This window comes from Eschrichtius robustus, chromosome 3 (genome assembly GCF_028021215.1).
Source record: "Eschrichtius robustus isolate mEscRob2 chromosome 3, mEscRob2.pri, whole genome shotgun sequence".
Lineage (NCBI taxonomy): Eukaryota > Metazoa > Chordata > Mammalia > Artiodactyla > Eschrichtiidae > Eschrichtius > Eschrichtius robustus.
Genome location: NC_090826.1, coordinates 170,941,080 through 170,954,146, shown reverse-complemented (window position 1 = coordinate 170,954,146; position 13,067 = coordinate 170,941,080). Strand labels below are relative to the sequence as shown.

The 13,067-nt window shown below is 37.4% G+C and overlaps 1 protein-coding gene across 1 annotated transcript in view; it reads right to left on the bottom strand.

Moving 5' to 3' along the window:
* The window catches only part of EPRS1 (glutamyl-prolyl-tRNA synthetase 1), a 67,561-nt gene continuing 54,494 nt past the window's right edge, over positions 1-13,067 (bottom strand). The window contains exons 26-32 of the mRNA XM_068541805.1: positions 12,751-12,906; positions 12,082-12,279; positions 11,424-11,597; positions 7,463-7,623; positions 4,981-5,059; positions 468-532; positions 1-361 (exon numbers count right to left, since the gene is read on the bottom strand). Coding sequence (XP_068397906.1) covers positions 211-361; positions 468-532; positions 4,981-5,059; positions 7,463-7,623; positions 11,424-11,597; positions 12,082-12,279; positions 12,751-12,906 — 984 coding nt within the window. The 3' untranslated portion in view covers positions 1-210. The remainder of the gene's footprint in view (positions 362-467; positions 533-4,980; positions 5,060-7,462; positions 7,624-11,423; positions 11,598-12,081; positions 12,280-12,750; positions 12,907-13,067) is intronic.

Sequence of the window (13,067 nt, the reverse complement as noted above, 5' to 3'; positions counted from 1 at the left end):
TTAGTTCATGATATTTATTACTGGGGTTGTTTACAGAAAAATCTCTTTTCCACTATTTAGGCATAAGAATAGGTATTTTTCTCATGTGACCTCCTTTTAGATCCTTTATTTAAAAAAAAAAAAATCATAAAACTGTCTATATCTGGGAAGATAATAGTATCAACTTCTTAAAAAGTGAGGAGGGTTGGAGACGGGGTTTTGTCTTATCCCTTAGTAACTACGACCAAACAAGGTGTAGAACTTGGCAGGGTTCTTGCCGCAGACGCACTGGGCTCCAGGCTGCAGCTCACAGAGTGGTCTGAAGGGGATGCAAAGGCTTTTAGCTCCCATCGACGGGGCACCAGGTTCAAGATCTTGATCCCTGAAATTAAAAACAAATAAGAACTCCATTCTTTTATGCCATACATTTCTATTCTTTTTCACTGCAATACCTCGTGGGTTTTATCTGTTACATGTAACTATCTTACCTGGCAGTGGTCTTTTTGATCCAATCTTCACAGTCCATTTCCCCACAGAATGGAATCTGAGCAATCTAACAAGGAAAAACGTTCAGTATTTACATTCTGTAAAAGGAACATTTGAGTTCTCTATTAAACCTATAAGCAAACAGGATAGGTCTCCCAGTCTTTTTCAGGCCATGGTATTTTTGCAAACCTGCTAGCAACTCTGCTCAGAGGTACTCGAGATAACAAAGAATGTCTTTCACTATCCCAAACCCACACATCATATAACATCCGGATGTAACAAAGAATCTTTGCAATACACTTAAATGTCCAAATAAACTGGCTGCAACATAGTGCTGAAGAGAAGGAACAAAGGGTGAATTTCGAATCTTTTTCATTTCAAATTTGCACTGCTGCCTGCTCTACCTGGCCACGTGGTTACGAGGAGGATAGAGGGGAAAGAACAAATAGTAAACTGATTTTTAAGCTGTTGTTAAGATAACAATTAACAATCAAGCAAACCTCACTTTATACGTCCTTATAAAAAAAAACCGTGCTGTTCTTAACATGTTATAGGTAAGTGAATCATTTTTCAAGTCCAAGGGTATTTTAAAAGTCAAAAAAAAAAAAAAAAAAAATCAAAAATCATTTTGTATCAGAAACAAAAACCTCTCAAATTTTCTTTCATAGACCATATAGAATAATAGGCAGTGGGACGTCCCTGGTGGTGCAGCAGTTAAGACTCTGCGCTCCCAATGCAGGGGGCCCGGCCGGGTTCGATCCCTGGTCAGGGAACTAGATCCCACGTGCATGCCGCAACTAAGAGTTCACATGCCACAACTAAGGAGCCTGTGTGCCGCAAATGAGGCGTTGGAGAACTGCAACTAACAAGCCCAGCTGCCACAACGAAGACCCAGCACAACCAAATAAATTAATAAATGTTAAAAAAAAAAAAAAAAAAAAAAAGAGAGTAATAGGCAGAGAATCAAGAGACCTGGGATTTTATCCTAATTTTGAAATTCACTGCCTATATGAAAATCTCTAGCCCTGAGTTTTCTTCTGTAAAATGTGGATACTGGACTAGACAAGAATTAAGATCTCTCACAGCTGTTAATCTTAAATTTTTCATCGCATGTCTACTTCAAAATGACGCTTCTCTGCAATAATAATTATGCATTAGTCCTATAAAAAATTCCTGTTAGTAGCAGAGAGATCAAAGACATGGATAATTCCCAAACATTAGAAATGCTAGTTTAAAAGCAACTAGAAGGTCATCCAGCTTCTTTGCCAACTTCCCATCAACTAGTCCCAGCCACACCTTCCATGCTCAAATCGAGCCCCTTCTGGAAACCCTTCCTTGCACTTGGGATTTGGTTAAACATTTTTCAAAAGGTTTCTCTAAGAAGTAAAGTAAAAGTAAATAGAGATGAGGACATTACAAAAAAACGAGTAATTCAACAGGAGAACGTTACTGCAGGGCAAGGAAGGGTTAGTTTTCTACGTCTCTTGTGTTGATTAAGCAAAATATGTTAGTCTAATTCCCACAGTTGATAAACTGTTATTTTCATGATGTGCATTAAGACAATAAAGAGGCGGTCAACTTCTAGGCATGGTGGGTGGGACGAACGGGTGAAGGGAAGGTGGAAAGGAAGGTAATAACAAGTATTTTGAAAAATTTTAGTACAGGTTTTAAAATATATACTTAAATTATATATTAACAATTATATAGTTATTTTAAATATATAAATATTTTAATTAAATATACAAATAATATAAAATTAATAATTATTGGATATATAAATAATATAAAATTTAAATATAGAAACTGTTCAATGAAAACTGAAGCAAAAACAAACCTAGAGATATAAGAGCTGAAATAACACAAAGTTACTCACCTGTATTGAAACTTGGTAAATCATCAGCATTTATACAAACAAAAAGCATGAAAAAACTGTACATTCATAAAAGAATTACAATTCATTCCAAAAGACAGAATAGGGGGAAAACTTTAATCAGTCTCTAATTATGTAATGATAAAAAGATTAAGACAATTACAAAGAATGTTTTTGAATAATAAATTTGGTTTCTCAGAAATTTTACTTGTGTTAACTCACAACACTTAAAGCTATTTTTTAAATAACTTTCACAAAGTTTACAGTAAGTAGTCTTATTTTCTTTTCTCCAAGCAAAAAATAAAAATCACTAAGCCTTGAGAAAGTATTTCTAAAATAATAATTTTTAAAATTTAAAATGGTGCAGCATATGAACAAATTCAACGAAAGCTGTTATTAAATGTATTTGGACTCATAAATGATAATTTTATTTAAAAAAAAAAAAAACCGTGTTTTAATTCTTTCTAGCTTCAAAGTGAAGTTTAGATGATATGACCTGAAATTTCTTTTTACTACACACATAATTCATTAATATGAAAGGAGAACATGCATTTTTAGGCTATTTATTCAGCCACGGAAAGGTTTTTACCTTTTTGTCTTTTATTATTTCTACATCTATCTTTTAAAAAGACACAATCTTTTACAATATATATCTTGAACTCTGCAGCAGAAAATGGTAATGATGAGAAATATTAAGACTCAAAAATCATTGATCGACAGATTAATAATGAATGTCAACAGTAATAAGTATGTTACATATAAATGACATTTATTTTTCATTCAATTAAGATCATATCCCCTTGGAAAAATTTGCTAAAATCAAGTCCTATAAATCAGACATAAAAAAAATGTTATTTTTCATTTATACCAACAGGGAAGAGTAGAAAATCAAACTCTCACCTACATTCAAGTTCTGAAGATCCCTTCCTCCTTCTCCCCACCCAGTAAATCCAACTTTATATACAACAGCCTCAAAGCTTGCTTGATGGTCAGTCAACATACCTAAGCTGACCAACGTGAGGTGAGATGAGGGATGAAACTGACTACTGAATACAGGAAACAAAATCTGCTTTGATCTCTACATGATCTTCGGACACACAACTAAAATACTACATTCTGGTTCAGGAGAGATGTTGAAATCTCTCCTGTATCTTATCTAATATTAGAATAAAAGATATGATTCCATTAATATCTGCTGAGATTCATTTCTTTGACAGCAATGGATTAACTGATACTCTATCGATTTATTAACTCTTATGCAATGTCTTTAAGACTGTACTGTAAAAGTGACTACCATGTTTCTATAATACAGGAAATTTTAAAAGTCAACAATTAATGGAACAAAAAATTATAAAAAATAAATTAGAGTGAAAGAAAAAATATACACAGAATCAGATGGCTATCCATTCTCCAGGCAGAGGGCTAGAAGAAACAGAGATTAGAAGTATACAGTTTGAAGTCACATGGCAAATTATGGACACCAGAAAGGTGGAAGATTACAAGGGCAATAAACCAAGAATAACAGAAGGCTAAATACTGAAGAGTTATGATCTGAAGGGGGTTTTGATACCATCTATTTTGTACTCATTTCACAGATTAGTAAACTGAGAGCCAGAGAGATTAACATTTTCTCAGCTCATGCAATAAGAGACATATTAGGAGGGAATGAACATAACCAAGCAAAATTTTGTCTCATACCCTCACCACGAATTAAAAAAAAAAAAAAAAAAAGATACAGAAGAAAGTACATTAACACACTTTTGACCAGAGATGTATTATGGCCACAGGCATTAGTTTCTGCAAAAATCCCCCAGTCAGTAATGTGTTAAGCTGAATCAGAAGAGAAATCTAAATTCTAATACCAGGTCTGCTTCTGTACGGCTTGGGGTAATTTATTTATTAGACTCTGGTCCATGGTTTTCTCATTTATAACCTGGGGACACAGGACTGGCTGTATAATCAAACATGTGCACCAAAATACTAAAGTTCATAAGTGATTCATTCCAGGAATTAATAACTTTGCAAATCAAGACCTCTTCTTTATGAAAATTAAGTTTCGGCTGGCAACTTCTGCACACACACAACACATAAAGCTGAAAATCTTAAAGAGCCATTAGGGAAACCTGTGTAGTTTTAAGGAATCCAGAAGTACACACTCATTCTCAAAAACAGACTTAGAAATAAGTAATATGTTTCTTTTATTATTCAGAAAGTTCAGTCAATTAAGAGCTGGGTAAGTATATATGCTCAGAGAATAGAAACGGGCCTTCCTTATTTTAGGATCTGTACATTTCTAAAACTAGAACAATGCTTACTTTAGGAACTTACATCAAACTGAGAAAACAAAATTTTTCAATAATAAAAATATTAGGGGTCATACAGAATGAATTTTGTTCAGCCAGCAAAATGAGCATGGGAAAAAAACTGTTACATAATCAGTTTACAGTGTTATCCAAAAATGATATAATGTTGTAATGCTGCAGGAAAGACAGCGGAAAACAAGAGTATGTAATGCTGAGTAATATATAATCCTTTTGTGTGACAGGCTTTGAAAGAGGGATTAACATCATGCATAAATTCAGTGAGTCTTAAAATACCATTTATTGAAATATGTTTATATTCAAAACTTCGCGGAAGTCTCTTACCTTCCCAGAATCAAGCTCCTTCTGAAAGTCCTCCATTGTATTAGCCACAACCATATGAGTCTTAAGGTCTTCAGAAGCCCTAACAAACAATTAGAAAAGAATACATATTTTTTCTTACTCATATGACAAAGTTTTTTTTTTAAATGGCATAATTTAATGAAAGAATAATAACCTGGAAGAGAGAAGAATTCAATATGAACCTCAACTCTGTCTCTAGCAGTGACATTCAGCAAATCTCAGTTAGCTCATCACTGCATAATCGTGAACACTAAATGAATGGAGAATTTGCCAAGCACATACAGGTAACAATCACTTCTGTAACAGCCATTAAATCTCTACTGATCAACATGCTAATTCTTGGCATTACCACTTATTACCTACAAGAGTGGGTTATTATTTAAACCTCTGGGGTCTTAGTTTTCCCTTCTACAAAACTGGAAAAATATTCAAATCTAACTACCATATCAAATTGTTAGAATCAAATACAAAGGCATGAAAATGTTTAAGAAAGGAAAAACACATAAATATACATTATTCGAGCTATTTTCACATACTATGTAAGTCTTTTGTAAGAACCTCAGGTTTCAGAAATGGGAATAAATATTCTCTTCCACACTCAAAGTCACACATTACATGAGGTGGTGACCAAGGAAGAGAAGGCATATTTTTCTTTTCTGAACCTCAGGGCTAGACTGTGTGGACCCTGGAAGCAACTGCTAGCTATCCACCACATCTGTTTCCTTTTCTTCTAACTTTTTTGCAGTGAGGTGGGCCCAAGTGACTAAGTTACAGCCAATGAGATGCAGAGGAAGGAACTCGCCACTTCCCAGGCTGAAGCCTTAAGGAGGGAGAAAAATGCACCTTTAAGCAACTTACATTAATAAATTTACTGAATAAAAATGTCAACAAATAACCCTGCTTTTTAGTCACTAAAGCAGTGGTTTTCCAACCAAGGGTGTACATGTGTATCACAGAGAGAGCATTTTAACATTACAGATAACCTGAAGGTATCTTTTTTTAAAAATAAATTTATTTATTTATTTATTTATTTATTTTTGGCTGCATTGGGTCTTCGTTGTTGCGCGGGGGCTTTCCCTAGTTGTGGCGAGCTGGGGCTACTCTTCGTTCCAGTACGCAGACTTCTCATTGCAGTGGCTTCTCTTGTTGCGGAGCACAGGCTCTAGGTGCGTGAGCTCAGTAGGTGTGGCTTGCGGGCTCTAGAGCGCAGGCTCAGTAGTTGTGGCACACGGGCTTAGTTTCTCCACAGCATGTGGGATCTTCCCGGACCAGGGCTCGAACCCGTGTCCCCTGCATTGGCAGGTGGATTCTTAACCGCTGTGCCACCAGGGAAGCCCGACCTGAAGGTATCTTAAAACTAATGAATCAGAATCTCCAGGTACGAGGCTCAGGTAAGTTTCTGTTCCCAAAGCTCCCAGGTGATCCTGAGGAGAATCTTTGGAAAAGCACGTCTGCACTGAGAGCACTATTCGAATGGTAGCAACAAGGACAGGCAGCTTTCTAATCTTTCGCCTCTGACAGTATCGCCTGTTCTGCGTTCAGATGAACTTCACATGAATTATGAATTTGTAGGCCAAATAAATCCATGAAGTAACCCTTCAAAAGATATATTATCATTCGCATTTTAGGGCAAGCAAGCCAAGAGAAGCAAAATCACTTGCCTAAAATCACATAAATAAGCACCAAAGCCAAAGTTAAAACTGGTTCACTCCTTAAATGCAAGATTTATTGAACATGAATATGAATCAGGCACAAGGTATTAGAAGATAAACGAGTAAGATACAGGCACCACTCTCCCTTAGGAACTGAGCCTCTATCCCCAGTGGCCATGGTCCTTCCTCTCTGCTTCAGGTGGGTAGGAAAGAAAATAGGGTGCCACACATATGCCACCAATCTTCTAGTGACTCTGCCTTGAGATCTGTGATTCTAAAAGTCCCCTCTCCAGAAGTCAGGGCAGCCCCGAGGCCTCCCCTCACCTTTCACCCCCAATCCCAATCAGGAGGTTCTTAGCCTTCGTGACACATCATAATCACCTAGGGAGCATTTAATACTCTAGGTGCCAGGCCCATTCTAGACCAATTAAATTAACATCCCTTGGGGAGAGTCCCAGGCACAAGTAGTCTGAAAAGACTCCCAGGTGCTGCTAATGTGTGTCCAACAGGTGAGACTCAATGCCTTTGTCCCTCAAATTTTATATACCATGAAAGCCTGGATCTAAAATTAACCCAAATTACTCCATGGGGCAGACAGTCCATCACTGCAAACTTAGTAGGGAGCAGAAAGCATACAGCAAAACATTCATAATACAAGTTAAAAATCACAAAGAGAAAGGCCAATTAAGAACCATGAGAGTTCAGAGGGAAAGAGTACCTCCCATTGGGGCAATCAAGGATTCCTTGGTATATATCTCAAAGGCTGAGCACAATGTGAAGATGAGAGACACAAGCAACTCTAAGGAACTGACCGGGTAAAGAGGTTAACATGGATGTCTTCCAATATAGCGTGAAGTTTCGTCTCAGCCTCATTTTCAGCAACCGTCAGCTTTTCTCCAGTGTCTCGTCTGACAGCAACAAACTGACAGCTCTTCATATCACGTGGCCCAACTTCAAGTCTAACCGGAACTCCCTAGGAAAAAGGCAGTTAAACATAATACATGCATGTCTCCAACTGAATATATAGACTTATTCCATGGCTTTATCTACCATAAATCATAAAAATCCAAAAAACAAAGACAGAAACAAAGCACTTTAAAAAGTAGGTAATACTCCTGAGATATTACAGAAACCTCTTCCAATGAGAAGGCATAAACCTAAGGAAAGACGGTACTGCCCGGGTGGTTCTGAGCTAAGAGTTTAACGGGGAAACGTGAGGGTGGCTGCAGTTGTCTAGCTCAGTGTTCCTAACTTCTCTCCCGTAACAGCACACATAGAAAATTACACTGTATGGCACACGGGGGTAAATACAGAAGGCTTCTTGAGGCTGAAGCCACCCCAAGCCACCTGGGTACATCCCTGACTCATTCATGGCACGTGGTGTGCTTTGGTTGGGAAGCCCTAGCTCTGGCTGCTCTACCCTGAGCGTCAGAATCACTGAAGGGCTTGTCAAAGCACAGACTGCTGGGCTCCACCGCCCGAGTTTCTGATCATATACTATTACATTATTTTATTGTTTTCTTTATTCATGCAATGCATGCATGTGTAAGAAACAGTGTTAAGTGCAATGAGATTTAAAAGATGAATAAGAAAGAGATCCTGTCCTCAAGAAGCTTCATGTTTTGCAGGGTAAATAAGGCATGCATACAAATAATAAAAATCAGTACAGAAAATCGAAAGTGAGAAACTATCCTCAGTCGGAAGAGAGAAGAAAAGTTACTGGAGAAGGCAAAAATTAATGAGTAAATTCATCAGAATTGAAGAACGTACTATAAAACAACTGACCTATATTTACAAAAATGTCAATGCCACGAATGACAAAGAAAGGCTGAGGAACTACTTCTGATTAAAGGAAACTAAAAAGACATGACAATAAAATGCAATAGAACTACATCCTGTACTGGAAAAGGGGAGAGCTGGGACAGCTCAGAGCAAGGTTTTGAAGCTGCAGCTGGGTGAAAAGGCATCTTCACAGGAGAAGAGCCTGGCACGGGGTGTCAGAGCCCATGAGGGATGAGGAGGGCACTCATGCCGGGGAGTGGGTGGCAACAGCAACGAGAGAGTGGATGAACACAGCGGGGACCGATCAAATAAACATACTAAGGACAACTGGAGCTAGGTTTTTCACTGTCAGAGAAGAGAGTTAAAATATGGAATGGGAGAAAACTAGATGGGGTCACGTGGGTTTTGACTGGAATTGAAGGTATCAGTGTGAACTCACGGTTATCAAATAACATAGATGGATACAGAAAAACAGATGTAAATACATGTGAGTACGTACGTACGTGTGTGTGTGTGTATGTACACACGCACACGCATTCCGTAGCCCCATCTACTGAGAAGGCTTGGAAGCAGTGAGAGCTCAAAAGTGACGGGCACACCCGCACTAAATACCATTCTTTCTTAAAAAGAACCAGGGCTTCTTAGAGATATGGCTAATTGCAGAGTTGGGGGAGAGAGAGAGAACAAGATAAACCCTACAAGATCTTCTGCCAAAAAGCAAGGACGTGCTAAAGAACACAAAAGTTAGCTTTAAGGGATCCTACTGGTCCCACAAAAGACAAATTTGAGCATCAAAATAAATAATAATAGTAACAGATTATAACCCACTGAATAATCTCAGAAACCATGGGTCCATAAAAAATTTTAATTAAGTAAAAAGCTAGCGAGGAATGTCAAGACCATGATAACTAAAGAAAAACTGAGGAACTATTCCAGACTAAAAGAGACTAAAGGGGCATGATAACTGTATGCAACACATAATTCTGAACTAGATCCCCTTCTGCTATGAAGGACACTAGTTGGACAACTCACAAAACCTGAACGGGTCCTAGAATTAGATGGCAATAAATCTCAATGTTAACATCCTAATTTTATAGGCTTTATTGTGATTATACAGGAGAACATGTTTGTAGAGTGATGGGGCATCAAGGTAGCATCTTGTTTTCAAATGGTTCAGGCAGGGAAAAAAATTTTTGTACTGTACTTCCTTTATTGTAAATTTGTGTTTGTTTCATGATAAAAAATTCTATAACCCAAGTGGAAGAAACAGCACAAGCAAAGACACAGAGGTGGAAAAATAGACTGAGAAGAGAGAAAAGATCTATGAAAGGGGATAACGGAAAACAAAAGTGGAAAGATCATCTGAGGCCAAGTCATACAAGAGGCATGTATTTTGTTGGTAGTTTTTCTAAGTAACTAGTTACGAATTTACTTATAAGGGACTCCTGTTTTTTGTTTGGCTTTCAACAGCAACACAAAATTATCTTAATCATCCAATACAGTAAAAAAAAAAAAAAAAAAAGTAGTTAATTCACTCATATTATTTTCCCCTATTTTCTAACGAAGAGTTATGGGAGTCAGTCGCTGGGTCCTAGTCTGGCAACCAAACCATACACCTCATTTATTAATCTGGGTGAGCCTCACAATACATACATCACACACACACACACACACACACACACACACACACACGTGCACACACTTTACAAAGTGAATCACTATCAAATAAATATGCATCTAGATCTCCCAAACTGTTTTCTTTCCTCGGAAATTCCTGGCCTTAAATGCACTAGCGGTACTTTTCACTAGCTAACGAACTCTCTTTCTCATTGTTCTTTAATTTTCGGCCCCAAGTTTAGCACTTAGGAACTTTGTTTTCTTTCCTAACTACTGTAGACAAGGACGCTGCAGCGGAGCCAAGCCATACTAAGATGCCTCCCCCACATAGTACAGGTTCACCAGGGTACTGCAAAGAAGAGGGACAGAGACAAAGGCAAGTCAGTCCGAGGAGGAGGAGTGAGATGAAAGAGAAAGGGAAAGAGGAGAGACACAGAAGTAAGTGTGGATGACTTTCGTTCTTCCCTTTCAATCCAGCTAGTAGCAAGGAACAGGTTTCTTTTTGGTACCTCAGGCAAGTACAAATGGGTTTAGCAAGGTATTACTGCAATCACACAACCACTATTTCAAAGTAAGTAAAAACAGACTGCAATTAAAGGGAAGTTACAGAGAAAATATTCACCTTTAAAGTCTTCATTAAAGGTAAGAGAGTAATAAATTTTTTCCTTCGTTAAAGGAAAAGATATATTACAAAAAGGAAAGCAGTATCAATATAACTACTATTCTTCAGCACAGAGATTTCTCTTAGGGGCCATTTAAAACAAATAAAGGGATAAAGATTAGCAACTTTGGGAACCCGACAAGTACACTGAATAATCCCAGTATTACTGAGCTTCCACATTTGAAAGACTGAAGCTGCAATGTCACTACACCTTCTCATCCACTGCCTGTAATATGAGTTTATAAATTCTTGACTCCTAATTGCTACTTCTAACAAGATCCCGTTTCATCGTAAGAAAAAAGTTAAATTCCAGAAGTTTGAAAAATGGAATAAAGAATACAGATCATCTATTAATGACAATGTGCAATAAATAAAAGTTATATCAGAAACATTAAACCAGAATTTAGACTAGCCTTGAGTATAGAAAATGAAAATCAACAAACTGCTGTGAAACAATGTGGTGTGAGAAACCAAGTATGAAATTAATCTCTGATTAGCTGTAACAATGACAGCTAGTTGATGCCCATGCACCACTATTCTGATAGTCTATTTAAACAACGTATTTATTTTATGAATTCTTGATATAAACATTTTAGTAACAACCATATGAGGTTTATTAACCATAAACAAGGTCTTCACGATCACTTTAATTCTAACGTAACAAAAATCCAAATTGGGAGCATGGGAGTGAAATATGCAACTGAAGAATTTACCTTGAGCTCCCAGTGATTGAACTTCCAACCTGGTGAATAGTTATCTCGCAAATCAGCTCTAACTCGAATATTAACACTGAGTAACCGCCTTCGATAATCATTGCATTTTGCAATCAGAGCATCTCTGTCTTCTTCAGAAAGCGCATTTGTAATGCCACAAGGAATAACCACCACCTAGAATCCAGCACAGTATCACAAATTTATACAAAGGAGCGGTATACGGAAGTAATGAAGTCACATCACCACCTAGTATCCAGGAGCCAAAACCGCCTAGTGACTATGAACCTTCACACACATCAACTTGTATGGTTTCTAATCTACGCAGATTATCTAGCAACTATTTAACAGCTGCATGTTGTTTGTCCATGCTAAATACATTTGTTTTTCATTTAACCTATTATAAATCAGTATGCAAAACATAATTTCTAAAACTTTTATGAAGTAGGTAAAAAAATTAAAAGAGTAAAAAAAAGTAACACAAATAATATACATAGTTACACAACAGCAAGGTCTAAGACCGTATTCTACCGTTGTTTCTGTATCAGCGAAATCTACCTGAATGACACTCAGAAAAACAAAAATCACACTCCAAACGTTTCTTCGCTAAGTATGGCTTGTATTTTATAAAAGAAATGATACACAGAAATATTTTCCTTACCTGAACACAGGCTACACGGGGTGGTAATACTAAGCCCATGTTGTCCCCATGAACCATGGTCATAACACCAAGAGTTCGAGTTGTCAGGCCCCAGGAGTTCTGATAGGCAAATTGCTTCTCTCCTGGTGTCTTTGGATCTTCAAACATGATTTCAAACATTTTAGAAAAGTTCTGCCCTAAATGATGTGATGTTGCTCCCTAAAACAGAGAAACACATCCTTTAATTTTAAGAACCTATTTAGTGCCTTTGAAAATAATTACTGTAAGATCGCACACCTTAAAATGGCGCTGGACCTGCTTTGTCTTCCCTGATTGTTTACAGTAAGTAAGATTCTAAAGCATAACTGATAAAACAAAGAGACGAAGAGTAGTCAAAAAATATATAGTAGCATACAGCTATGAGCAGCCCCGCTTATAGGAGTTACTTTAATTACAAAGGTTTTTAAAAGATCCATGCTTTGGTAATTCAGGATATAAGCCTCGATTTAACTGACCTTGGAGGTTTACAGGGAACGGGACAGATTAGCCTGAAATGATAATACGGCCTTAGAAAGCATGTGATATACTGATGTTTAAGAGTCTACTTCTCTGATGACAGAAGACACTTGTCAGATCTGCCCACAGGCTATGCTTACAGTCACCTAGGAATCCTATGCAGCAGTTTGATACCTGGATAGCTCTTCCACTGGCAGATATAAATGCTTCTACTGTAGTTGTGTAGTCTCCTCCCGCAAATTTCTCCTTTTCAGTCTTTCTTCCCTTTACAACAGGAATTGCCAGGAGTTCTTCATATACCTGAGCATATAAGTCAAGTATCTGCAAAACCTGTAACGACGTTTTAAATGAAAAGTGTTCAAATTTATGGCATATTTATTGATGATAGATCTATAAAAACTGTACTATTTAAAACTAATTGTGGGGCTTCCCTGGTGGCGCAGTGGTTAAGAATCTGCCTGCCAGTGCAGGGGACACTGGTCCGAGCCCTG